Genomic DNA, 27,584 nt, shown 5'->3' on the forward strand with positions numbered 1-27,584 from the left:
TAAAACGGAGTTGATGTGTACCACCAGTGGTTGTGAAGATGAAATCAGGGAACGTGGGAAAATCGCCAGGACAGTGCCTGTACAGAAGTGTCAGTAAATGTCACTCCCCGTGGGAAAAAGAGCTGTGGGAAAGCACTTCGTAACCGCAAAGGGGCTTGATGAAGCCTCGCGCCCCTTTCTAGTCCCAGTGATGGCACTGGTGACCGTAACAATGCCTCTTCCACGTCTCCTCCTCTCTTCCTCTCCAAGACAAGGAAGTAGCCATCTCAGTTTCCTTGGATTCGGAAGCCTGTGCCTCCCAGAACAGCTCAGCCCAGGGGTTGCTAAGGTCCGGGATAAGGGGGGTGGCGGGGAAGGGGGAGAAGAGCTGCGGCTCCAGAGTGCGCAGCGTGCCAGGGAGGCAACCGGGAGCGATGGGGGCGGAGGGGGGAGGGCGGGCGTAGTCGGCTAAAGGGTGGAGAAGAGGAAAGGAGGAGGCGGCGCGTTCCCGGGCTCGTGACTACCGGCGGCTCAGGGAACCTGCGCCCAGACATCCTGGGAGAGATGGCAGGCGGCGGGGACCGGCGCGTCCTGAGCACCCGCCACCTGCTGCTGCTGCTGGCCGCCCTGCCCCTGGCAACCCGGGGCATCAGTCAAGGAGCCACAGCCTGGACCCTGGAGAAGGTGAGGGACTGCTGTTGCGTGACTACCTGGGTGGCTCTTGCCAGGTGCGGGGATCCGGGGCCAGGCGAACCCCACCTAGACAGGGAGAGAGAGAGGGCAGAGCGGCAACCCCCGGCCCAGGTAGCCGTGCGGACTCGGGCACCCAGATGAGTCGAGGATCTGCGCCCTCGCCAGAGTGTCTCAATGGCCTCGGGGATGCCTAGGCAGCTGGGTGATGTCACCGGCCTCCCTTCTGATGCGGATAATGACAGGCGCAGGAAGTGTGTCTCGCCGGCGGCCCACAGGGAGAGGAGAGCGCTATCCACTCGGGACCTACGAGGCCAGAGCCCTGCGCTCCCGGGCACCTCGGTGCGGGACGCGCCTGGGGTTGTGCCCACGCTCCCGCCACCGCGGCCTCCCAGGACGCCGTGGGGTTGTTGAAATTTCCTTGTAGTTTCTGGACAGATGTGTGTTATTGTTACTCCTTTTTAGATTTTTAAGTGGAGCAGCTCCAGATCAAGGGACTTAACCGGAGGCCCGCCTTACTAATTTTTTTTTTTTTTTGTCTTAAAAGTGGGTAAAATGCAGTTGTCAGAGCAGTGTATTTAGTTGTAGGCGCAAATTTCATATAAGGAACTTAGAATAAAAGTGCTTTGCAAGTGCCCTCTGTGTGAGGTAAGTAGGATTACAATGATTTCCCTTTCTTGTATAAGTTTTGAAATCATGAAATTGCTAGGAACTTGTGCAAATGTTAATGTTATTGGAGTAAAATAGTATGCTCTTAACGATACTAAGAAAGCAGCAAAGTAAAGGCATATAAACGTTGACAGTGTTGTCGAAGAGATCTTTTAAATACTTACAATAAGCCTGTGTTCACGCACACGTTTGAAATACAGGGCACACTGGAGAGGCACCGGCCGGGTGCCGGCTCCCCTGACCCTGTGCGTATGTATATGAAACAGCCCACTTCGGTGCTCTGGGTTAGGCTTAATTAGGTCCCCTTACACATGGTTTGGTCAGCCACAGGGAACTTGGTGGGGATGCAGGAAGTCGACCCGAGAATAACTTCATTATAAGAAAAAGAACTTCGTCACTAGGTGTAACGTTCATTGAGGAACATTGAGGTACACTCTCAAATCCTCTTTTTTTTGCTTCACTGTGAGTACTTTCCTGGTCAGAAATTGGGAAGAGGGCATGAAGCATATGGAGCCACGCCAAGTCTGTCTTCCTGATCCATCTCAATGGACGGGGGTCGGTGAGCTGGGAACAGTTTCAAAGAGCTGCTCTGAAGGGGTCATTTGTAGGCCGGTTGTACTTGTGGGTGGCAGAGGGTGCTGGATTCTTAAAATGTTTAAACCCATGAGAATTTAACGTTTGGGCAATGTCTTTTAAAGCACAAGTCCCTTTAATATAAAATAAATATATATTTTAAGAAGCTTCTAATCACTGCTGTTTTGGGAAATGAGATACTTTCTGGGAAGAGATGGTGCAAGCAAACGAACAAATGACAAAATCAGCTGTGACAATTCCTGATTCCTGGTCCCCTCCCTCCTTTTTCTGTAGGCTTCCAGGGGGCCAGTACAATTTGCAACCTGGGAAAAGAATTAGTCACCACTAAAATACATGCCTTCCTGCCCTCAATGGCATATATATTCTAATCATGTGAGGTGTGTCCTTGGTACACTGGTCTGCCAAAAGGGGAGGTGTGGTAAGCATTAATTTAGAAATTCATTCTCTGGGCTGTGAAATAAAGGTGTGTCTCTTCCAGTGGCATCTAATATGTAAAAACAGTTCAAATGTAGTTTATGGTTGTGTTCAAAAGATTGTGATTTGATTATTTGAAACCTGCCAGCAATTTCTCCATAGAAGCAATATTATGAACCTCACAGTGCCCCTGGGGGAAGGGTACCCTTATCTCCAATTACAGATGAGGAGACTTGACCATGATGACACCACTGTATTGAAGAGCCCTCTTCTCTCCTTTCCTCCTCCACTTTCTTCTCCAAGGCAGATGAGTCCTGGTTCATGATTCAGGAACAGTGATCCACTCGTGAAGGAGTGTGGGGCTGGTGGGAGGTCTGGAGGGACAGAGGAAGAGCTTACTCACTCCTCTCTGGGTCAGGGTGGACCCTAAATGGAATTCCAAAATAGGTCATTTGTTTTTGGAACCTTCTCTTCTCTCACTCCCTATTTCTCCCTTTCCTTAATCTCCCTTATAGAGGTTAAAGGTCATTATTCTGGGCATTAGCCCATATTCCAGAATTACTTCTTCTGAATCCTGCCTTCCCCAGTCTCCCATCTTACTCCTTTAGCAAAGACCCATTCCTTTAGCGCAACCTTGTCAAACAACTGTTAAAAGGAATCTCATTACATCGGTCCTCCCTTAGGTGGGGAGCTGTTGAGGGCTTCATATGTTTTTAAAAAGAAAACTATTAGCTCCAACACATTAAAAAGTATGGCTTCTCTTAAAGCCTCCCAATTATAAAGTTAACATGTACTCATTTTAGAAAAGTAGGAAAATACAGAAAAGTACACTGAAAAGAAAACTATCATCACCCATAATCCCTCATTCAGAGATAATTGCCATTGACAATTTTGGTGTTTTAATTTCTTAAACACACATACACAGTTGTTCATATGGAAAAACAATACAATAGTTAATAAATAATAATACAAGAATAAAGTCTGTTTCATGTACTCACAACTGTAAGCCTAGTTTTTCCCTATCCTGTATATATGTATACAGACATACACATATGTATATAAATGTGTGTACTTAATTTATAGAGATGATAAAATTATACCTATCTCCTAAGTTTTATGAGAATTGAATGAGCTATTCACATAAAGCACTTAGCACAATGGCTGTCATATAGTAAATGTTCAATAAAGATAACTTGTTTATTTTTAAAATAAATACCCATGAATATTTATCTCATACTGAAGATTGTGCTGCATATACAGTTTATATCTTGCTGTGTTACTTAATTGTATGAGTATTTCCTTGAGCCCATAAAATTTATTGAAAGCATCATTCAATGGTTGCAAAATCATCATTCTACAATTTAACTATCCCTTTATTGTTTCCAAACTTTATTGTAAAGCTGGGACCCACTGTATTTTAATGGTAGAATTTTTCTTCATTGTAACAAAGGTGAAGTCCAAATATAAAGTTTAAGTCATACTGGGGTGGAGGGACAGATTCTTTGAACAGAGCAACTACATATAGGAGAGTTGTCCTCCTTCAAGGTCAGCTCTGGCAAGCTGTTACTGCTCTCCCCAGCATTTCACATTCCTCTGCTTCTGGAGCCACGTGTATTCTAAAAGACTTTAGGGTTCCCCTCTCCATGATTCTTAATTGAAACGGCAATGGAGACTTCAAGGCAGGGACAGGGAGGTCAGTGGTAGGCTGGATATTGGTAGGAGAAAAAGATAAAATGTCCCATTTTGAGCCTTTACTACTGTAAGTACTATGACATCAATTTTACAGATAAGGAAACTTGTTCTAGTCACAGCTCTTAAGTCAGGGAGCTGGAATTTTGACCTTAAACTGTTCAAAGCCTGCACTGCTTTGATTTTAGATAGGTGCCTGCTGGCTTTGAAAGAAGATAGAACTTGATCTTATTCAGTTCCCTACTCTTTCACAACCGTATTTGAAATGTCAGTGGCATCCCACACACTGAAAGAGTTCAGTAACTGCTGGCTGGCTTGAATTTACAGGTAGACACAGGTGTTATCCCAAGTGCTGCTGGGAGATGCTCATATGGCATGGAAACTGGAATTGAATTGGCTGAGCTTCTGTAATGCTCTCCCTGTGATTCAATGATTTGGGACCTCAAATCTCTTTGCAAGCAGGGCCAGCTCTACAAATTATGTAATTAAAAACCTCTTTGGCCTGGCACCATGTGATTAGCCTAGAGAAGTTGCTTCAGGATATCTGGTTCACAGTGTTTTAGCTGAAAGATTTTTGTCACCCAAAGCAGACTTATTGTCCTTTCTGCTTGGGTGTAAAGACAAGTCTCTGTCACAGAGACTCATTCCCCTGACAATTCCTGTATTAACAGAAAATTGTCTACGTGTCTTTCAACTGAACTGAACCTAGAATCATTTTGCTCTTAACATGGGCTTAACACTATTTCTGCCTCATTTACTTTGCTCACACCCAGCCTACACTTTCTCTTCAGGTTTCTCCTCTTTTTTCTTCCTCTCATCTCCATATAGATTTTTGTATATTTATTGAGTTCAGAGAGTGAGTGTCCATAAAAATTGAATGGGTGCTATTTAGGTTAGAGGAGTCAAATGCTTTTCCATGCAGGGCTTTTAATGAATAAAAGGACTCAAGGAATTAACTGGGGTTGTTTCCCCTCTCTATTCTTCACTGACTGGGAAGCTTTTCTCTCTGTGATTTCACAGGGGCATTTTTCTTCCCTAAGAGACAGAGAGAGGGAGGGCTCTTTACTGAAATACCTCAATTAAATGGTTGATCCCAGGAGACTAAGGAATCCATGCAAGTCTCTGTATTAAGGAGGATCAGTGGGCCTGTCTGCGGAACTTACCCTTTATTCATCCATTAAGCAATTTTGGGGTGATTTGTCAACTATGTTACAGCTAGAGATGCTGGAGAGTTATTTGTTTTGTTCCTCTTTTTTTTTCCCCTTAAATCCCTGAAGAACTCTTTCAAGCCTCTATAAATTGCCCATTAAACATGAGCTTGATTTCCTTTTGCTGTGGACATGACCTCATCCACTGGGACCAGATAAGCTCTGAAATAGAAAAATTGTCAATCATTAGAAAAGGAGTCCCTATGCAAACATCTTTTGAAACAATGGTTCTTGACTGTCACAATGACTGCCCTGGGCCAACCCAAGTCTAAATCATCACAAGCATTGACTATCAGAAATTCAAAAAGAACAAAGCTCACCAATATTGAACTACAGCATTTCCTAATCATTTGCAGCAGGTAGCCACCTGTCTCTTCTGTCTTTATAATTGCATGTGCATTTAACAAATTTGATATTTATGGTGGCAAAATGCCCATTTTACTTTATTATGCCAATACAGTCTTAGTGACCTTAGCTTTAGGAAGATAGTCACCTGTCACTTCCTTATTTGATGAATTCACTCAATATTTATTGAGTGGTCAGTGTGAGTTAGGAAAGGAGTGGAAAATAAGAGAGTTTTGCCCTTATGGATCTGACATCTCGTATGAAATCAGGCATTAAACAAGTAAAAACCCAAGGAAGTGGCCTCTAAGTTACCACCAGGTGAAGAGGAAGGGAAAAGCCTTCGAGGTGGAAGTACTACAGATGCCAAGGCCCCAGTGGAGCACAGCTTTACACAGCTTTGGGGCCTGGAAGGGGGCCAGAGTGACTGAAGCATGATGAGCTGGGGTGAGTGGCCCTGCCTGGGGCATGTGAGCCAGCAGGAGAGACCAAACAAGAGCTCTTGTTGACTGTTGGCTGTGTTAAGTAATAATTAACCACGTAAGTCTTCTGATGTCTTGCCTCCATTTTCTTCTTTCCCCTTTTCCCATTTCCAGTGGTTTGTCTTTCTTCTCAAAGTGCTGTTTAAAAGTTAATATGGATGAACTTTGATTCTGGAGGTACCAAGGAATTTAAAGGCTGCAGTGGCAAGTTTCTTAAAGAAATGTATTTAAAAATGTATTACCAGTAAACAAACAGAAACCTTAAGATGTTCAGGCACAGCATCAACATCTGGGAGTAAATGGAAAGTGCACAGATGGGAGAGGGAGGCAGGGCTGAACTAGCACCGGGCTGGGAATACACAGAACTGGGATCTTTCCATGGATCCACCAGTAACACTCCTACCGCCATGGGGGTCAGCTGGTTTCTGTGAACCTGTTTCCACTAACATAAATCAAGGAGGTTGATTTAGATAATCTCTAAATGGTCTTTCCAACTCTTACCCTTTTCCTCTTTGATGGGAGGTACTAGAACTAAAACATTAAATATTTCCTACGGCAGTTTACATGTATGAGCTCACTTAATTATAATTACCCTAAGAAGTAGGCTTTATTACTTCCATTATACGAATGAGGAAATTGAGACTTAATGAGATTAAGTAACCTCACCAGAGTTACAGCTAGTAAGTGGTGGTGGTGGGGCGGGGACTGGGGGCAGGGGGGCGGTGAGTTGAGAGGGTTTGTTTGAACCCACAGCCCATGCTCTTTGCATGATGATTCCAAAGAGTAACGCTGAGACATATCCAAATGTAGATGAGTGTAAGTAATTAGGCAATAAGCGTTCTCTAATTCCACAGTTGCTCACCTGCCACTTGGAGTACTCAACATGGAATGAAATACCTATGTGATTACTTTGACATATTCAGTAAATACTGGTCCCTGAAAGGACTGTATAATAGACAAGGCTGCCCCAATTTCTGTTTTGCACTCCAAAATGCTTACTATCCCTATGTTACCCTTATCATTCCCCTTAGGGAAGAAATTGTCTGATCAAACCATTCACTGCCCTGTTGGGAGGAGTAACATTCCGCCACTAAGTACCTGACAAGCATGCAGTGAATAAATGATTCATCACTGCTAGGATCAAAGGAAAATACAGCATGTATGAAGTATTATTCAAAATGCAAATTTGAATGTTATGTTTATTTATCTGTTTAAGTTTCACTTAAATAATATATCACTGTACCTAAGAATGTGAACATTAACAGAATATTAAAATAATTTTAACTGAAGATAAAAAGTGTATTATTTACTGGGTTATAGAATCATCTAGCTCTGGCTGAAAGGAATTGTGACATTCATGTAGGTTAAAGCTGTTCAATAGAAATAAATAATGAGAAGCACATATGAAATTTTAAAATTTCTAGTAACTACTAAAAATGTAAAAAGTAATAGGTGAAAATAATTTAAATATATTTTGTGTAACCCAATATATTAAAAAATTATCATTTCCACATGTAATCACTATAAAAATTATTAATGAGACATTTTACAATTTTTTCATACAAAATCTTTGAAATCTAGTGTGTATACTATACTTAAAGCACATCTCAATTTGACTAGCTACATTTCAAGTGCTTAATTGTCACATGTAGCTAGTGGCTCCCATATTGGACAGTGCAGATCTAGCTTAAATTCCCTTATTAGTTTTTGAGGGGAATGACAAGTTAAGGGACTTACCTAAGGTCATACAGCTATAAAAGGCATACTCCGAGACAGTACTTATTCTGTAACATCACACTGCCTCTTTAAAAGCAATTACACCAACAGAATATATTGTTTTGTTGTCTGTAGTTTTTAAAATATTGTGTTTTCTTAAGAACAGGAGATCAATAATTGATATTTTAAAATCTTAGTTTTACAAGCAATTGTACCAAAAGTCATTAAAGCTTACACAGGAAATAAGTGTTAAATATTAATTTTTAGGTTCAAAGCATTATATTAATTCTTTTAAAAATAAGCTGCCAAAAAATTAGCATAACTTTCAAGATCTAAGGGGCCAATTTTTAATTTGACTAGTTTAATGTGCCTTGTATAACATAAGAGCTATCCCTTCAATTTGAGATGGAAAGCCAGTACTTTTCAATTGCAAGTATATCAGGGTAAGTCTTAAATATATTATGAAATGATAGCCAGTTAAATAATGTTGTTTAATCCTCAGAATTATCACCAGCCAGCCATTCTGAATTCATCATCTCTTCAGCACGTTGCAGAAGGCACCAGCGTTTCTGAAATGTGGCAAAATGACTTACGACCATTGCTGATAGAGCGATATCCAGGATCCCCTGGAAGCTATGCTGTTCGCCAGGTGAGAAGGCAGCACACACACCTAAAGGCTGTTTAATACTTTGCTTTCACAAGGGTCCAAAGTTCAGAGTTATCTAATATTCAGATCTGTATTCTAATCTTATTATTGACCAAAATAAGCAACCAAGAAAACCGAACACCTGAGAGTAAATGTCTGTTTTGTTTAGTGTTACATATTAATTTATTTCAATTGATGTGTGAAAGCTGTGTGGGTTATGACATCATCCTAAGTGTTCAACTCTTGATCGTTTCTAGAACAACCTCTTGGACCCAAACACCTCACATTAAAAACTTAGACAGTCCTTGCTTGACAGTTCTGGGCCAAGAGTGAGTTACTGTCCTATCAGGCCTTCATTCCCCTTTGGGAAATTGCATTCTCCCTCGAGGGAGAGTCAAGATCGGCTACTTTCTCCAGTGCAGTGTTTCTCAAGCTTCTGATTCTGACCCTTGGCAAAAAATAAATACTTATTTATATTAAATATATACATATAAAATGCTGTGGCATTTTACATACACAAACAAAAGATAAATGTATACATATAAGATGCCATATATATATATATATGGCATTTTTAAAGTATATTTTATTGATTATGTTTTTACAGTAGTTCCAATTTTTTTTCCCCTTTGCTCCCTTCTGCCCAGTACACCCCTTCCCTCCAGGAATCCAACCCCTTTAGTTCATGTCCGTGGGTAGTGCATATGCGTTCTTTGGCTTCACCCTTTCCTATATTATTTTTAACTCCCCCCCTGTCTATTTTGTACCAACTGATTAATCCCTGCACCATTTCCCTATTTCTCCCCCTTCCCCATCCCAGCTGACAACCCTGCAAATGATCCCCATACCTATGATTCTCTTCCTGTTCTGGTTTGTTTAGTTGGATTTTGTTTTGGTTTTTTATATTCAGTTGTTGATAGTTGTGAGTTCATTGTCATTTTAGTGTTCATAGTTTTGTTCTTCTTTTTCTTAAGTAAGTCCCTTAGAAATTTCATATAATAATGGCTTGGTGATGATGAACCCATTTAGCTTTACCTTGTTTGGAAACACTTCATCTGCCCTTCCATTCTAAATGATAACTTTGCTGAATAGAGTAATCTTGGTTGTAGGTCCTTACTTTTCATCATACTGAATACTTCTTGCCAGTCCCTTCTTGCCTACAAAGTGCCTTTGAGAAATCAGCTGATAGTCTTATAGGCACCCCTTTGTAGGCAACTCTCTGCTTCTCTCTTGTTGCTTTTAGGATTATCTCTATGTCTTTTGCCTTTGGCATTTTAATCATGATGTGTCTTGGTGTGGTCTCCTGTGGGTCCAGCTCATTTGGGACTCTCTGTGCTTCCTGGACTTGTATGCCTATTTCCTTTGCAAAATTTGGAAAGTTTTCCTCCATTATTTTTTCACATAAGTTTTCAATTTCTTGCTCTTCCTCTTCTCCTTCTGGCACCCCCATGATTCGGATGTTGGCACGTTTAAAGTTGTCCCAGAAGTTGCCAAGCTCCTCCCCATTTTTTTCAATTCTTGCTTCCTCATTCTGCACTGGTTGGCTGTTTTTTTCTTCCTTATGTTCCAAATCATTGATTTGAACCCCAGTTTCCTCCCCTTCACCATTGGTTTTGTGTGGATTTTTCTTCGTTTCACTTAGCATAGGCTTCACTTCTTCTCTTATACGTTTGCTGTACTCAAGCATATCTGTCAAGCCTGCGAGCATCTTGATCACCAGTGTTTTGAATTCTGCATCTGTTAGGTTGGCTATCTCCTCGTCTCTGAGTTCTCCCACTGGAACCTTTGTCCATTCCCCCTTTTGGGCCATACTTCTCTTTCCCCTCATCTTGACAGGCTCCTGTGTTTGTTTGCCTCTGCATCCCAGGTAGAGCTGTCACTTCTGTTATGTTGTAACGGGCAGAGCCTTAGGGATTTGTCAGTACAGGGAGACATGTTTCACCACGTTGTGGCACTGTATGTGGGGGAGGGGTCTGAGAGGGAACAATTCCACTTGCCCAGCACTCGCCCCCATTCCAGGCACTGTTTCCCACTTCTATATGGGACCGGCACCTCTCTAGCTGTTGCTCTGGTCATCGTTCCCAGAGTGGGTGGGTCTGTGGATGTTCTAGGATCATGGGGACCCTTTAAACAAGCAAACTCTGCTGAGAGATTGGCTGTTTCTGCCTCAGCCCCTACACCCACTGGTTTTCACACTCAGAAACAATGAGGCTTGATTTTCCCTGGCACTGGGATCGTGAGCTGTGTGGTCTGGTGAGGAGCTGGGGATGCTCCCCAGGTGTCCCTCCTGACTTTTTAAAATGTGAAACTGTGCTTTCTGCTGGCCCACCATTGCTGCTGCTGCCACCACACCCTGTCCTCTCTGGCCTGGCTCTGCCCCTTCTACCTGTCTGGATGAATATTTCTTCTTTATATCTTTGTTTGTTGGACTTCTATGCAGCTCGATTTTCTGGAACTTCTGGTTGTTTCTAGTTCTGAGGTAGTTGTATTCCTTCTTAGTTCTATATATGGCATTTTTATGTACAAACATAATGAGCCATAAGTTGGGCTAGACCTTGAATGTCCCTATGCCTCCTTGGTGCTTTCAACTTTGAATGACTCTCCCCTCCTCCAAACTAGTCTCATTCCAAGGGGCAGCTTGAGAAGCAATGAGAGAAACTGGCCCATCATATCCTCCTCTGAGAGTACTCCACCTGCCTCACTCTTCAGGCACCAGTGCTGTGACAGAGTGACACCTGCAAGGCCAGCAGCGCAGCTGCTGGGCCAGCCACTATTTCACCCAGTATAGGCTTCCACCCCTCAAGTCTAGCTCAGACAGCCACTGTCTGTTACTCCATTATCCCCTTGCCTTCCATCCAAATAGCTCCTGCTTCTCCTAAGGAATTAGCCTGTGGAGACCAAAAGAACACCTTAATTCTTTCTGCCTTTTAGGCAGAGTAAGTGATAATAATGATGATGGTGGACTTTCACCAAGCACTGGTTTGAGGTCAGGAGCTGTATGGAGTTTTTTGTGTGGGTGATCTCATTCAGCCCTCACAAAAATGTTACCATGGGAGAGCTACAGATTAAGACCCAAACCGATTTGCTCAGGGTTAGACACTTACCAGCGATGAGGCCAGAATGCAGACCAACATTGGACGGCTTGACTTCTTGTCACTGGAGAGGGGCTGCTGGGGGAACCAGCTCTGCGTTGTATGCTCACAGATGTCTCTAGCTCTGCATCTTCTCATGCACAAGTTGGAGAGTGAGGCACATACCACTCACTTTACTCCCTGGGCCTCATCTCCTAGGTAATATTTTTTTAAAAAAGAAGCTCAGGGCACTTATTGGGGCTTTCCAAAATCCTCAGTTCCTCATTAGAAAAAATCTAGGTCTATGATACTCAATTCAACCTTTTTCATTTCCCTATACCATTTGCTCAGAAACATACATACACATTCAGAGCTGAAGTTCCTCACCTGCGACCTCTGGAAGACCCTGAACATAACTATTGCTATTTTGATCTTTATCTAGATTTAATAGACTATATAGCACAAATAAGGTACATAGATACTTTTGTGATTAAAATACATATTCATTTAAAAGTTACTATAATAACATCTCCTATGTCATATGACAGTGGTGAAAAATGAGGAATTTATTGACAATAGTTAAGAATGTGTTGGGCGAACTGCAGCTGGGTGGCCTAGGCATGGTCTGGCTGATGTGGTAGGGATCCTAGTAGGGTGGTTGTGTTAGAAATCTCACTTAAGAGATTCAATTTTATAAGTTTTTGAGAAGAAAATCACCATGGGTTGTTTTTTATTAAAAGATTTTCTTTATGTATTCTTAGAGAGAGGGGAAGGGGAGAGAAATAGAGGGAGAGAAACATCAATCAGTCGCCCTTCACACACACCCTGATCGGGGACTGGGCTCGCAACCCAGGCATGTGTCCTGACCGGGAATAGAACGAGTGACCTTTTGCTATGCGGGATGACGTCCAACCAACTGAACCATGCCGGCCAGGGCAGCACCAGGAGTTTTTAAGACAGCTGTCCCCTAAGCTGTGAAAGATAAAAGATTTCCACTTTTGAAGATGACGTGGATGGCAGTTGAGTTATTATGAGGGAACTAGACTAATGACCTTAATTTAAATTAGTACCTTTCATTTAGAACTAATTTTAAATAAGAATGGTGAAAAATTTGTTTCTCCTGGGGCCTTTGTGAGCACTAGATTAGATTTTTATAATTTATAGAGTTTCAGCATTGCAACTAGGCAGGACTCTCAAATCTAAAAGGATGTGGACTTGATATTACATCAGTGAATTAACTTTAGAAGTTTTCAATGATGTGCATTGCTCTGGATTCCCTTTCAGAGATGAATATGTAAACAGTATCTCTTAGTCTACATTTTTATTATCTCTGATCAATGAGCCTAAAGCTGCCTATTGGATTTTTAGAATATTTGTATTTGAGAAGATAATTTATTTGTAAAATAAATAATTTGAAGGCATTAAGTCAAGAAGGTTATTTCAGTGATTTCTAGCTGAGGTAGGAAAAAATATTCATTTAAAAATCAGGATGAGAAAGTCTCACTAAGGAGCAAGCCAGAAACTTTGTCTAAAAGGGACAAGCTAGAAATTTTGGGGCTAAGGTCCCCTATAAATGCTCAGTGCATCTGAGAAGCTGAAAGGTATGGGCTTCTTTAGTGAAACGTGTGTGTGCCTCAGTGAAGGGCCCTCGGTGGAGAGCCCTCAGCCTGGAGACTGAGAGACTAGTATGTGGTACACCCAGGAAGGAAGAGGTACATGAAACCACCAGAGACAGGAGTCAACAACCTGACAATGGTCTGTTTGCAGAATCTGCTTCCTCCAAACAAAACTAGTCTGCTAATGTCATTGTTTCTCAGAACCTGGAAATGAGAATTTAAGCTGAATTAAATTAGACCCAGGATCATTCACTAATGTTAACCTAAAGTCTCCTCCACCTCCCCCACCATGAAGTCATTATTTGCCTTTACCTTTTTTCTCTCTTCCTCTTTCTCTCTCCACCCCCATCTCTCTGTCTCTCTGTCTGTCTGTCTGTCTGTCTGTCTCTCTCTCTCTCTCTCTCTCTCTCTCTCTCTCTCTCTGTTGGTCTCCACCTCTATCTTTATATCTTTTTCTTTCTCTCTTTGCTCAGTCTCTGTCTGTCTCTTCATTTCTTCCTATCTCAATCTGTTCATCTCTTTCTCTTTCCCTCTTACCATGTTTGAAAAATAGGTGTATAATAATCCAAAATATAGCCTGCACTCTAAATTGCACTTGAGTATGGCAGGTGGGCCCAGGCTTTGCTACCTGGAGTGAGGGAAGCACAGCAGCTTTAGACTCCCCCCCAACAACTGCTAAGCACTCCCCACCTAGGAGCATTTTAGTGAGAAGAAGAGCAGTAGTTTTTGGAGCCTACTCTACAGAATTGTAGTGAGAGCTTGCAGATTAAGTCTGAAAGCCCAAAGCGCAACAATAAGGGATATTGGTGATGTAATTAGATTATGCAGCCAATATGGTTGTTTATAAAAAAATTAGTTGCTAAGACAAATAAAAATATTTATACTGAATTAAAAAGATTATTTTAGGGAGAATTCTTTCTGGGGCATTTGCTGATGCTTTTGAGGATTTTAGCGTCAACATAGATATCAGAAATTATCATGACTGGTTTAGTAGTTGAGAAATTAGTTTGTGTGTGAGACTTCAGCTGAGCAAAGCTAAGAGATATGTATTTTTAAATCCCAATTCATTTTGTAGGCATGCAGGCTGCTCTTGGTGCTGAATACATTTTATGGAGCAGTTCATCATCTGGATACCAGATGTTCTGGAGTACATGTCTTTTTTTATTTTTTAAGATGACCCCTTTTATGGAAAAAATTTTCCCCCAAGTCTGGAGATAACTTATTTTCATATTCGATGTAAAGCTCATCTTAGAGGCACAGTGCTTTATCTCTATTCAGACCATAATGTTCTATACCATATAATTTTATATATTATCATTGAAAATAACATAATTAAAAATAAAAAAATTATTTAAAGGGATGAAAAAAATAATTTATTAATTAGAGTTGACCCATATTTACTGATGGTCAACTTTGAGCAAAGCCCAATACTAAGAATTGTGGAGGATAACAGAATAAATTAGGTATAAATGATGATTTCAAAAAAGTTGTAAACATTTCTTTTTGTTATATGAACAGAGAACGTGTCAACCTGTAATAATAAAAGCTATGGTACTATGTATATGTGCTACTTAGGCCAAAGACTACCTTACTACAGAGAGCAGAAAGTGGATAGCTGCAAAATTATGTGTTTATTTGGCTTTTGCAGGGTTGACTATAGAGTCACTGTTCTCACCCCTGGTTTAGTTCTCCTCTTCCTGGAAGCTTCCTGCCACAGTTCTTCCAAGGTCCTTGCCTACGTGTCATGTCACATTAGTTAGGGCAGGAGGCCACACAAGACTTGGCAGGGCTAAAAATTTTTGTGTTTCCTTGGGAGAAAAAAAAAAAACCAACAACTCCCATTCTTTTCCACTTATTATGTTATTTGTTTATCACCTCCAGGTCCGTCCCCACTGATGTTAATTGTGGAACAGGTCGCTGGTTATGTGGATGGTTAGTTTGTCACTTGACTTAAAAAAACAAACAAACCCTTTAAAGCAACTTGCAAAGATGTAAATATTTCAAAATAAAATAAGAGAAATGGAACCCAAAGAGAAAAACGAGGCAAAGGGAAAATAAAGGCAGGAAAGGGCAAATGGAGCAGTGAAGAACTCATCCATCACTTCTCATAGCATGAATTCTAAGTTCTTAAAGAAGACCCTGGTACTCCCTACAGTGAAGTTCCTTTTCACTCTGCTACTTTCTCCTGTCATTTACTATGTTGCTCACAGGGCCTAAAATAACCAAGAGAGATGAGAAAATAGATTCTCTTTTATTTTTACCAGCATGTGCAGTAGGTCTGGACCCTTTTTGAGTGCAGAAGGAAAACACCTTGATAGTCACTGTGATTCAGAGTTGCTTACTGAATCTTAGAGTTGACAGGACCTCAAATATTCCCCAACCATCTCCTTGTTGGGAGACTCTCTTTATATTATCCTTAACAGGTAAACATCAGTCTCTTTTGTTAGGGTTCATTAGATTTGCTGGACTTGGGGCACATGCTATGCGCTGGAGACCAAAAGAGCTACCATGTGCAGTGCTTGACTTCAAAGAGCATTGAGTTGAAGTTGAGACCTGTATGTCCTTGTATATCTGATTTCTCAAACTAGATTTCTTAGCCTTTAAAAAAATTGAAAGTGTATTTTAATACATACTGAAATGGATCTCCTCACATGTAAAAATGTTCATATTACATTGTTAAGTGAAAAGAGTAGGATTCTATTCCTATAAAAACATACACCCCTCTGCCAAATATAGTGTTGGTGTGCTAGTATACATTTGTATAAACAAAGGGAAGCTATACATCAGACTATTAACATTAATAATATTAACAATGGAGATAACCAACCTATCAGATGAAGAGTTCAAAACAGTGACAATCAGGATGCTCAAAGAACTCATTGAGTATGGTGACAGAATAAAGGAAGAAATAAAGGCTAGGCTAAGTGAAATAAATAAAAATCTATAGGGAACTAACAGTGGAGAGGATGAAGCCAAGAATCAAATCAATGAGTTGAAACACAAGGAAGCAAAAAGCATTCACTTAGAACAGCAGGAAGAAAAAAGAATTTAAAAAATGAGGAGAGGCTTAGGAACCTCTGGGACATCTTTAAATAGACCAACATCCGAATCACAGGGGTGCCAGAAAGAGAAGAGAAAAAGCAAGAAATTGAAAACTTATTTAAAAAAATAATGAAAGAAAACTTCCCTAATCTGGTAAAGGAAATAGACATACAAGTCCAGGAAGCTCAGAGAGTCCCAAACAAGGTAGATCCACAGAGAACCACACCAAGGCACATCTTAATTAAAATGTCAAGGGTTCAAGTTAAAGAGAGAATCTTAAAAGCAGCAAGAGAAAAGCAATTGCCTACAAAGAAGTTCTCGTAAGACTATCAGCTGATTTCTCAGAAGACACTTTTCAGGCAAGAAGGGACTGGCCAGAAGTATTCAAAGTGATGAAAAGCAAGGACCTACAACCTAGATTGCTCTATCCAGCAAAGCTATTATTTAGAATGGAAGAGCAGATAGTGCTTCCCAGACAAGGTAAAGCTAAAGGTGTTCATCATCACCAAGCCCTTATTACATGAAATGTTAAAGAGACTTATTTAAGAAAAAGAAGATCAAAACTGTGAACATTAAAATGACAACAAACTCACCACTATCAATAACTGAATCTAAAAAAAACAAAAACAAAACACTAAACAAACAACCAGAACAGGAACAGAATCATAGATATGGAGAGCATTTGGAGAGTTATCAGCTAGGTGGGGGAAGGGGTAGAAAGGGGGAAAAGGTGCAGGGATTAAGGAGCATAACTGATCTGTACAAAATAGACAGGGGGAAGTTAAGAATAGTACAGGAAATGGAGAAGCCAAAGAACTTATATGCATGACCCATGGACTTGAACTAAGGAGGAGGAGATTATTGGAAGGAAAGGGGTACTGGGTGGAGGGGGACAATGGGGAAAAAATTGGGACAACTGTAACAGCATAATCAATAAAATATATTAAAAACAATATTAACAATGAGCAGGGGAATATAAAGGGGGGGAGAGGATTAGCTTTTGCTTTAGACATTTTTTGCTATTAAAAAGGCATGTATTGCACTAATTTGAAAGGTATCACATAAAAATTTAAAAATATACTGAGTAAACAAAACCTATCTCAATCTGAAATTTTGTTTTTTGTTTTGATCAGCACATCATGCAGAGAATTCAGAGACTTCAAGCTGACTGGGTCTTGGAAGTAGACACCTTCTTGAGTCAGACACCCTATGGGTATCGGTCTTTCTCCAATATCATCAGCACCCTCAATCCCACTGCTAAACGACACTTGGTCCTCGCCTGTCACTACGACTCCAAGTTTTTTCCCCATTGGGACAACAGGGTGTTTGTGGGAGCCACTGATTCAGCTGTGCCGTGCGCAATGATCCTGGAACTTGCTCGTGCCTTAGACAAGCAACTCCTTTCCTTGAAGGTATCTGTTTCCCTCTAGTAGATTCCTGGGATAGAACACATTAACGTAACTCAGAGTGAATTTCACAGTCCTTGGGGGAGTGAGAAGGCCATTTTGAAATGTAGGCTTTTAGTACATTTTGTATTAATTGTTTGCAAAGTGGTATGAGTTTGAATATTAATTGGAAGATTACATTATTAACCTAAGATACATGACAGTAAACTCGTTACAGGGCCCCCAATTTCTTAGTTTTGTATGCACATTAAATTAAGTGCATTAAGTGCAGTATTTCTTGGTGAAAAATGAAGAAAGTGGAAGGTTGGTACGGGCATACATGTGAGCACTGTTTATTTCTTCTTGTTGATGGAGCCATGAGCATCAGAACCTTCTGATCTGAGAGATGGTGGCTCTCAGGAGTGAGTAATTCAGACACAGCAAGATGAAAAGCATGAAGCAAAAATGCTTTATTGTTATTATCTGTGAATCTCGGCTCAATTTTATGTAGCATAGCAGAGCTTTTGTTGTGTTCTCAGCTCAGAATACTTCAGGGACTCTCAGATGTTATTTCAGTCTCTGTGTTCTTAAGGGTATATTGGAAAAAAAGTGCTTAAGTGGATGAAGACATTTTGTTCAGATATCACTCATAACCAAGTAAGCACAACAAAGCAAAAACAAAAAACTTTGTTCCCAGGCAGCGAATGCCTTTTTTCTCCTCAGAGCTTTATGAAGGGGCCGGCCTTTGGTACAATGGGGATGAAGAAGTAAAAAGTTTATCTTGTAATGGAAGTAATAGAGATAGTTGGTTCTATTTTTGCTGGATATGCGGAACTTGAAGAAAGCAAGAATTGTTTATAACCTCTCAGTATCCTTTTCAGTGTTTTTTCATTTCATTTTGTTTCCTGAACCTTCAGTGATGTCTTTGTCACCTGCCCTACCCTGCTTTTGACTAGTACTGTTCCCCAACAATTGGATGAGTGAGTTTGGAAGCTGATATGACAGTTTAACTCTTTCATATTTTCATTCTAGTGTAAGGACATGAAATGAAGTGAAGTGTGACTTAATGGCACAGGCTGTGAATTGGCTGTATTTCCTCTGGGGAGGCTCCGCTCCCTTTCCCTATAGCTCATACCTGCCTTTGGTAGAAAGGGCTGAATGAGTTGCTGGGTAGCATTCCCCACGAAAAAATACACATACGTTCTCTTACTTATCCTTGCTAATAGAGGTAAAGAGTGATGTAGACAAATTTTTTAAAGGGCTAGTTTTGGATACAAACATTGAGAGTAACAGATTTATTCTTCCGGTTTTATTTTAACTTATTCTGTATGAAAGAGGTATTTTAAGTTCCTCAGCTCTCATGGGTGGGGTAGGTGGTGGCAGAATGTGACCAGGACAGGACTGGATAGTAGACTGGATTATTGTTCCAACTCCTCGCAGCCCTTCCCCCTCCAGTAATAAGGTTGTATTCGCATGTTTTCCTCATTACTTTGCTGTGCCCTCCCCCTGAAACAGGTAGTACTTTATCATTCCCTGACTCTCAGCTTGGTTATTTGACATGTCTTGGTCGATGGGATGCTCGTCGATGTGAGACAAGCAGTGGCTAGAAATGCGCCTGTGCAATTGGGCTTGCTCCTGGTTGCTTTTGCCACCACCAGGAAAAGGGCATGTCCTGCCAGTTCCTGGAGGAGGATAAGAGGCACATGGCGCAGAGCCATCCTGGATGACTACAGAGTGAAGCAGAGCTCCTCCGGCTAATACCAGACTAGACCAGCTGTCCCTCACCTGACCCACAGACCCAGAAGGACACATGATTGTTGCTTTATGCCACTGCATTTCGGGTGGCATTAGGCGAGATAGTGTTGGATGGGGAAAGACTGCAGACAATTCACTGGCTGTGTTGACGGAGTTGTTAATTATGCACTTACCAAACTGCCATGAAGAAGGACTAGCAGACCTTCACAAATCAGGCCACACAGACAGTGAGGAAGGCAGAAGTAAGGCAGGGGCTGGCAAGGAGAGTATGGATAAATATAAGGGGCACTTAGATATGTAGGTTTCCACCCCCCACCTGACAAATAGGTGAATACCCTACCTGTGTTCTTGTGGGAGAGGACAGAATGGTTTTTCTTTCTGGAGAAATTGACCCAGGAGGGTTCTGGAAGTGGGGATGCCAGATGTAAAGGAGGGCAGTAGTGAGGTGCCTCATGGAAATCAAGGAGATTAGGGGACCAGTGAGGTCCCCAGACTTGTTCCCACTTCCAGCGTGAGAAAGCCAGTGGCCAGCTTATAACCAGTAGATGGGAAACTGGAGGATCCTCCTCTGGAGAATACAAACCACCTCCGTGAGAGTACTGACTGGGCCTAGATTGCTCTGTAGGGAAGCCAACCATGTGTGTCTCTAATCAGTGTTATAGTACCTTATTCTTTCATATGAGCACAAAGGATGACCAGACATTTGAGGACAGCCTCCAGCATGAAAGAAAGCAAGCAAAACAAATAATAGAAATTGAAAAATGATCTCGGAGGAAACAGTACAAGGAGCAGAAGATAACTTAAAAGACACAGTTTTTAATATCCTTAGAGAGATAAGAGAAGTTATATCTATAACAGATGAAGGAAACATCACAGTCAGTTTTGTCCCCTGGGAACACATTCTCTCGGTGTTTTAGTGAGGTGCAGAGAGCAAACGGTTGTATATTTTTCTCCAGCCAAGTTTAGCTGCATGAGTGCAGGCACAAAAGAGGCAGAGAGTTGGACTTAGGGTTATGTTTTTGCCATGTGAGTTTGACGAAGGCAGAGAGTTTGACCAAGGCATGGGAGTTGAGTGTGTTTTCGAAGGAGTGATTAGAAATGATTGACTCTGGAATTTAAACTGAATATGAAGTAAAGACATCATGGGGGTGAAGGACTCTGAACAAAATGAACAATTCAACACATTAGGGATTCCAGTGGGGTTGACAGATTGTGGAGGCTGGGTTACCAGCAGGACTAACCTGAAAGGTGAGAGTTGTCAGATAGTGGAAAGTAAAAGGTCTATCAGAACTCACTAGTTCTCCTGAAATACCATCTCTTGCATGAAGTCCTCCTTGATACCCCAAGGATTCAACCTCTCATTCTATCCAATTCCCAGATGAGTTTCATTTTACATTTGTGACCCTTGGCACATTCCGTCATACTCATGTACTTCTTTTATCTCTCCTACCCCTGACCAAAGTGTAGGCTCCTTCAAGTGGAGAGGCTGTCATTATTACTCTTTGTATCCCTGTTGCATTCCTAGGGCAGATCCTTGAACCTAGATTCACTTAAAAAGAAATGTGGACAAATCAGGTGAGAAGCAAAAATGATTTGCAGTTGTTCAGGCTGGGTTCCCTGGGATGCACAGTCTGACATGGAATTTAGCATTTAGGCCATTTCTTAGGGAGTGACCTCGGCTCAACACCTGTGGCAGTGAGGGGAGAGAAATGGGATTGGCTAGAAGAAGAAGTCAAGCTGCCATGGAGGTATGACAGCCTCAGCCAAACTCTGGGGAGCTCTGGAGGTGGAATGGCCTTGTAGAGTTCTCTGAAGAGTGAGAAAAAAATGTGTGGCTTCTATTTTCAGGGGGAGTGGGTGAAGGTGAGGTTTATATGGGGGAAGATGATGAGAGGTGTGAAGATTTTTGGAGAGGAAGTGCTGCAAAGTAAATTTTGGCATAGTTTCACTCACTTTGTTGTTTTCCCCTTCTTCATTAATAGAGAAGTGTGCTATTTTTTAAATTAGCCATTTTGCTATCTTTCCACTGTTCTTTTTACCAGAATGTTTCAGACTCCGAGCCAGATCTGTCACTCCAGTTAATTTTCTTTGACGGGGAAGAGGCTTTTCTTCACTGGTCTCCTCAAGACTCTCTGTATGGGTCTCGGCACTTAGCTACAAAGATGGCATCGACCCCACACCCACCTGGAGCGAGAGACACCAACCAGCTGCATGGCATGGTTAGTACGGGTAGTATCGGTGGTGCTGCGGCTGCAGGCGCTGCCTCAGAGAAAGCTAAAACTAAAGCCGATTAAAGACCTAAACTTGCAACAGCATCCTTGGAGCAGAGTGTTTATAATAGAACATTCCTTGGCAGGCACTGGGTTTTTGAGGAATCCCAGAGCTAAAAAGAATGAGTCTGGGTTAGCAGTTCAATTTGAGCTTAATTAAAATATTTCATTAAAATGATATAAAAATTTACATAGAAAATTTAAAAATTTTAATTATATTAATTTAAATTATTTTTTCAAAAAAGTAAAAAGGTTTAATTACAAGGATATAAAAGATCAGATTAAGGAGACGTCAAGTTCAGTTTGGTCCAAGGGGAGCACATCCCCCTAGTCTGTACAGGGGTGGAGAGAGCATTCCTTCTTTGAGGCCTCACTAGAGCCTGAGGAGTCCAGGGTCTTGGCAAATGGAGTTAGAGTGAGACATGGTATGAGGATTGGAGTGAGGAATTTCCTCAGTGGCTCAGAGCATTATGATGACTCCAAGTGGGTATGTGACATTTTGATGTGTCTATTTTGATGTGGTATTTTTGACATGGGGGTGGAGACATTTTGATGCAGCCTTAAAATCCTGCTCTTATTACACGATCCCATTTTTATTCCCATTCTGGGCCCCCACCCCAACCCCAGTTCCTCACCCTGCTCTTGAATTCTTTCCCTACTCTGCTTTTCCCCTCATATTTGACCTTCAGTCAGTCATGAGTTCTTACTAACTCCAGCTTGGGACTTCATGCTACTCTTGAGTTGTCTTCATTCTTCCCCGTGCCTTCATGCATCCATGATCCTCACCCTATCTGTGATATGAAAGGCTATTCCTAACCCCCTCCATTCATCCCAGTCCTTTGCCCTACCACTGACCTTCATCCTCTGAGTCCACATGGCCACATTAAATGTCCTCAATGACTGACACATCCCATGTTGGCATTCTCTCCCTCCTATGGTCCACGGGTAGCTTATAACAGACCAGGGGAATATGGTCAGCACCTCATTCAGTCACTTGAGCCCAAGTGGCTAAAACAGATTCAGAAAAGGAGAGACCTGGTTGATCAGTAGGAAAAACAAAGTTTTTATCTGTCCAAATATAGAATCCATAGTGATGGTTAAGACAATTTTTCTCCCCAGAGACAGTTAGTAGCTTATCTAACCTTGTGAATATACTCCAATTTCAAACAATCCTATTTTCCCAGTGAATTACAGGAGTGGGAAAAAGTGGGTTTACAGTTGTGAGTGATATTCTTTTGAGTTAACAAAGCTATTGTAACAATCATAACCTGCATGTCTTTTTCCGCATGAAAAAATGTAAACCTACTTTTGCCTAACCCCCATATATTTAATCATCATTCATAAGTTAATAGATATTATGACTCTGGGATCGTAGATATTTACCTACCACGTGTCAGGATCTACACTAAGTATTTACCACACATGATCTCATTTACGTAAGTCAGGAGTTCTTAATCCAGGAGTTAATTTTTAGGGAGTCTTCAGGTCTACTGATGTTTAATGGCTCAAACAAATTAAGGAACACGGGTTTGTTTGTAAAGCTTATAATCAGAAGGAACCTTTAGAGATCAGCAGGTTTAAACTTCTCATTTGACAGAAAGGGAAATGGAGATCCAGAGACATAAATAATGTCCTATAGCTCCTAGTCAAGGAATTTTTTTATATGCTGCTTTGAGAAATAGTTACTAAATGTCCTCCTATAGGTGGGTGTGCCATTACAGACAAAGAATAAAATGGCTATTTATAATGGAATAGAAGGTCAGACAGGCTTGGATTCCCATCTGAAAATAAAGTTAAATGTATTCTTTATAAATCTATGAAATACTTATCCAGATGTGATCTTTATAATTTATCCTTAGAGCTGTTCTGGGATTCCAGACACAAAGAATCTACACATTGCCATTTAATGAAAATCAAGATTCAATAAATTTTTCTCAAGATTATTATCTTATAATGTTATTAAACCTTTTGTTTATCTATGCAGCTACCTAGATTATTCTCAGTTATTAAACTGCCATTAGTTTTGACTAACTTTTTTTCCCATTGATGAGTATGAAATGTGTTTTGGTGGCAAAGATTAAATAACATTTTTTTCCCTTAGGATTTATTGGTCTTATTAGACTTAATTGGAGCTCCAAACCCAACATTTCCTAATTTTTTCCCAAACTCTGCAAGATGGTTTGACAGACTTCAAGCAATTGGTAAGTGCCACTGTTTTTAAAGAGTCAAAATGGGGTTCTTCCTCCTGACAAACACTATATTTTAAAATTCAACACTTATTATTTAAGTGTATGATTTGAATATATAATATACTTTACTGGATTTTTTTCTTGCTTTATGAGTTAGTTTATTGTTCTCATTTATCTCTTTTAGTAGGCCCACTTTATTTTCCTTCATGAAACTACATATTGATATGAAAACATACTACATTTCATATTAACACACACTTAGAAAATATTTTCCCAGAGTCCTGTTTGAAGCATATGGAATATACTTTTAGGGAAAACTTCACTCGGCCACACATGTTGGCTAATGATGGATGTTATGTCCTTAAAATGATACCAGAAGATATTTTTTAGTTTTTCCTTCCTTTTCCTCCGTGTCATTTTTTATTTTCTGCCTCATCCAGACATAATTTTTCTTTAAATCTAGTACAATCTCTGCCCGTTTTCCAAAAGAGTAAGAGATTGGGATGCAAGAGACAGCCAAGATCCTTCAAGAGTCATTTTAGAGAAGGTTTAGAGTCAAATCAATGTGATCAGAGGAGCAGGCCAGGCCAGGCAAAACAAAACAAAAAAAACAAAAAAAAAAAAACAAAGGTATCTATGGCTCAAGATAGTGGCCTGGGGCTTGGAAAACTATAAGGTGAATAACGTCTGCCCTTCATACCTTCCCTGTCCACCCACGCAACCAAAAAACCCAATTGACATTAGAAAGAGATGAAAATGAGATAGGCCTTTATTACAGAATCCAGGTCAGGAGGCCTATTTTGAAGGCCAGGCATTTCTTTGTAGCCACACAAATTCTTGGAAGAGAATTGCGTTGTTTTAGTTCTAAGCAATGGAAAAATCACTGCCATCTCAACTCATGCTTTTGCTATGAGTTCAGAATTTGACAATATACAGATTTAGAATATTACAAGAGAAAATTTGACCTGAACCTCAGAAACTTACCTTTGGTAAATTTCAGTTTCTAGTTTGAAAGAATTGCTATTATGGTATTATTAATATAAGCTTTTTGGGCTTCTTTCTTGTGGCCTGTTTTCCTAACTTTGGTGGTAGCCTCAAAAAATTGGGTTTGGCCTTTTCAAGGATTTTGTGCACTTATTTCCTCTACTAGAATGAATTTAAATCAGTACCTTGCACACCTTAATGTATTTTTAACCCATTGTGCTGCCCCCTCCTAGTGGTACTTATACTTCAAACTGTATCTAATTGTGTAAGGAGAAGTTGCATCCTAAGATGAAAGAATTATAAGTGCCAATAAACAGATGGGAGTGTTGCTTGGTGATGGTAAGGGCTTTCTCCGTGTTCCTAAAATATTACATATTCATGCTTACCACTTGGTCTAGATTTACACTTTAAATTTAGCAGTTAAAACATCCCCAGCTATCCTGATAAGTTTCATTCAGTTGTCTTATACTCCTCTCGTGATCTCTTATCATCTTGGAACATAGAACTCATGTTATATGTGAGCATGTAACATAATACATGGGTTCTATGATACAAGATGATGAGGGATGGAATGCAGGCCAGTGGTTCTCAAACTATAGTGTGCGTCCCCTGGAGAGCTTATGACAACACACAGTGCTGGGCTCCATCCCCAGAGTTTCTGAATCAGTGGGTATGAAGTGGGACCAGATACTCTGCATTTTAACCAAGTTGCTAGGTGATGCTGATACCCCTGGTCAGAGAGTGAACTTTGAGAACCACTAACACAGGTTATGGCAGGTGACCCTTTTCTATAGAGTGGCCACTCAGCATACTTTATCCCTATCTCCTCTTAAGGTATTCTTCATACAGGATCTCAGATCTATAAATTGCTATAGCTGTGTTTTCTTCCCGTATTCCACCCCCCCTGGTTTTCTCATTCTTCATCTCGCCATTGTTCTACTGAGTTTCTACCTCTAAGGAGGTTTTCACCTGTAAAGCTACAGCCACATGTGACCCTTCTCACCCCAGAACTACTAAAAAATGTGCACACCCATGTTCATCCCAGATGCTTATTGTCATGTGTTCGCTGCTGCGTATTTTAAAAACAACGGCCACATGTGCTAAAATTTCAGACTCCTTATGCATTCTGTGTATTGATCAGATAAAAATAGATACTCATTTACTGTGTAATTGTCATCTGCAGAATATGAACTCCATGAATTAGGTTTGCTCAAGGATCATTCTTTGGAGAGGCGGTATTTCCAGAATCATGGTTATGGAGGTGTGATTCAGGATGACCATATTCCATTTTTAAGAAAAGGTAATGTGTGCATATATGTATGTGTGCATGCATATGTGCATTTTTCACCTATTGTATTTTATGTACTTTTGCAATAATCTAGATGGGTGAGTAACCATTACATTTAATTAATTGAATAATTAAGTCATCCAACAACAGACTTATTGCTTCTATTTTTTGATGAAGGTCATTTGGAATCCTTATGGACACCTTTATGTTTTTTTCCTATACCTAGAATATTTATGAAAGCTCATGTTCCACTGACTGTGCCTTCACTTTCATAGAGTCAGACTGTATTCTTACATTTTGTGTTACTCTGATGTTTTCTGATTAATAAGGAAGCAATATCTTTGACATCAATGGTGCAAGTTTAAATGAATCCAAGGACTCTTGCAGTAGCCTCCCAATTGGTCTCCAGCATTTGCTCTTGCTTCCCTATTCTTTGCATAGGAATGAGAGTTACCTTTTAAATGTTAATCAATTTATGTTACTTCAAAGCTCTGATGGCTTGCTATCATGTAGAATAAGACCAAAAATCTTTACCGTGAGCTGTAAGGGCCTTCATTTTCTGACTCTGTTTTTTTTCTTCAAATCACCTCCTACGTCTGTCTCTAGTCAGCATTGCTCCTATCCAGCCGCATGGGGCTCCTCGTTGTTCCTCAGTCAGGCCAAGCACATTTCTACCTCAGGACCTTTGCATTTGCTAATAATACTCTTCCCAATTTTTTTCACAGCTTCTTTTCCTTTGTTGCATGTCTCAGTTTAAATGTTAGCTTCTCACAAAGGCCTTTCCTGACCTTAAATACCTCTCTCTTGGCCCTGCTCTTTGTCTTTCATTCTCTATTTCCTTGCCTCATTTTATTATTCTTTATAACCCTTATCACTTTCTAAAGTTATATTTCATATTTATATACTTGTTTCTTTCTCTACCAGAATGTAAGCCCCATATGACCAAGGCTCTGACTTTTTACTTATGAAACCTCAATTTCCAGAAGGGACTGGTACAGAGGGAGTGGTACATAGTAGGTGGTTTCTAATTATTTACTGAATTAATTAACATTTGTTTAATGAATGAATGACTTTGGAGTACAAGAGTAAGATATAAAGGAGTATGCAGAAGATGAAGAATTGTCAGCTGTCTTTATATGGATGGTGTAGAGCTCCTTCTCAGACTTCTGTTTGCCAAATGACACTTTCTAGTTTAAATATGCACTTAATTGAAAGTCAGTTCTTTCTTATTAGGTGTTCCAATTTTGCATCTGATAGCATCTCCTTTCCCTGAAGTCTGGCATACCATGGATGACAATGAAGAAAATTTGGATGAAAGAACCATTGACAATCTAAACAAAATCATACAAGTCTTTGTGTTGGAATATCTGCACTTGTGATATTCTTATTTAGTTTATGGTAATTGCATCTCGTATTGAATTCAAAAGTCATGGTACAATTTAAAGTAATCTGACTCCAGGTCAATGCTGTGTGGACCCTTCTATCCCAGAGATTCATTCTGCAGGTAGCTTTGAATAGGTGATTAATAAATCCTAGATTTACATTATGTCCTAAA

General features: G+C 40.5%; 1 protein-coding gene across 1 annotated transcript; it reads left to right on the top strand.

The window, feature by feature from the left end:
• Positions 1-470: 470 nt before the first annotated feature.
• On the top strand, positions 471-27,584 carry QPCT (glutaminyl-peptide cyclotransferase). Its single transcript, XM_090280213.1, has 7 exons — positions 471-663; positions 8,286-8,432; positions 17,292-17,570; positions 21,341-21,517; positions 23,670-23,769; positions 25,925-26,041; positions 27,263-27,584. Exons 1-7 carry the CDS (start codon positions 544-546, stop codon positions 27,406-27,408), a joined length of 1,086 nt encoding a protein of 361 aa, XP_090136339.1. The 5' UTR covers positions 471-543; the 3' UTR covers positions 27,409-27,584.

The sequence above is a fragment of the Furipterus horrens genome, unplaced genomic scaffold, assembly GCF_987537825.1.
Source record: "Furipterus horrens unplaced genomic scaffold, mFurHor1.1.pri manual_scaffold_6, whole genome shotgun sequence".
Lineage (NCBI taxonomy): Eukaryota > Metazoa > Chordata > Mammalia > Chiroptera > Furipteridae > Furipterus > Furipterus horrens.

Coding starts and splice junctions, on each gene's coding strand:
- QPCT (XM_090280213.1), top strand. CDS start 544: ATGGCAGGCGGCGGGGACCGGCGCGTCCTGAGCACCCGCCACCTGCTG. Junction 17,571..21,340: donor AGCAACTCCTTTCCTTGAAG/GTATCTGTTTCC, acceptor TCTTTTTACCAG/AATGTTTCAGACTCCGAGCC. Junction 21,518..23,669: donor CCAACCAGCTGCATGGCATG/GTTAGTACGGGT, acceptor TTTTTCCCTTAG/GATTTATTGGTCTTATTAGA.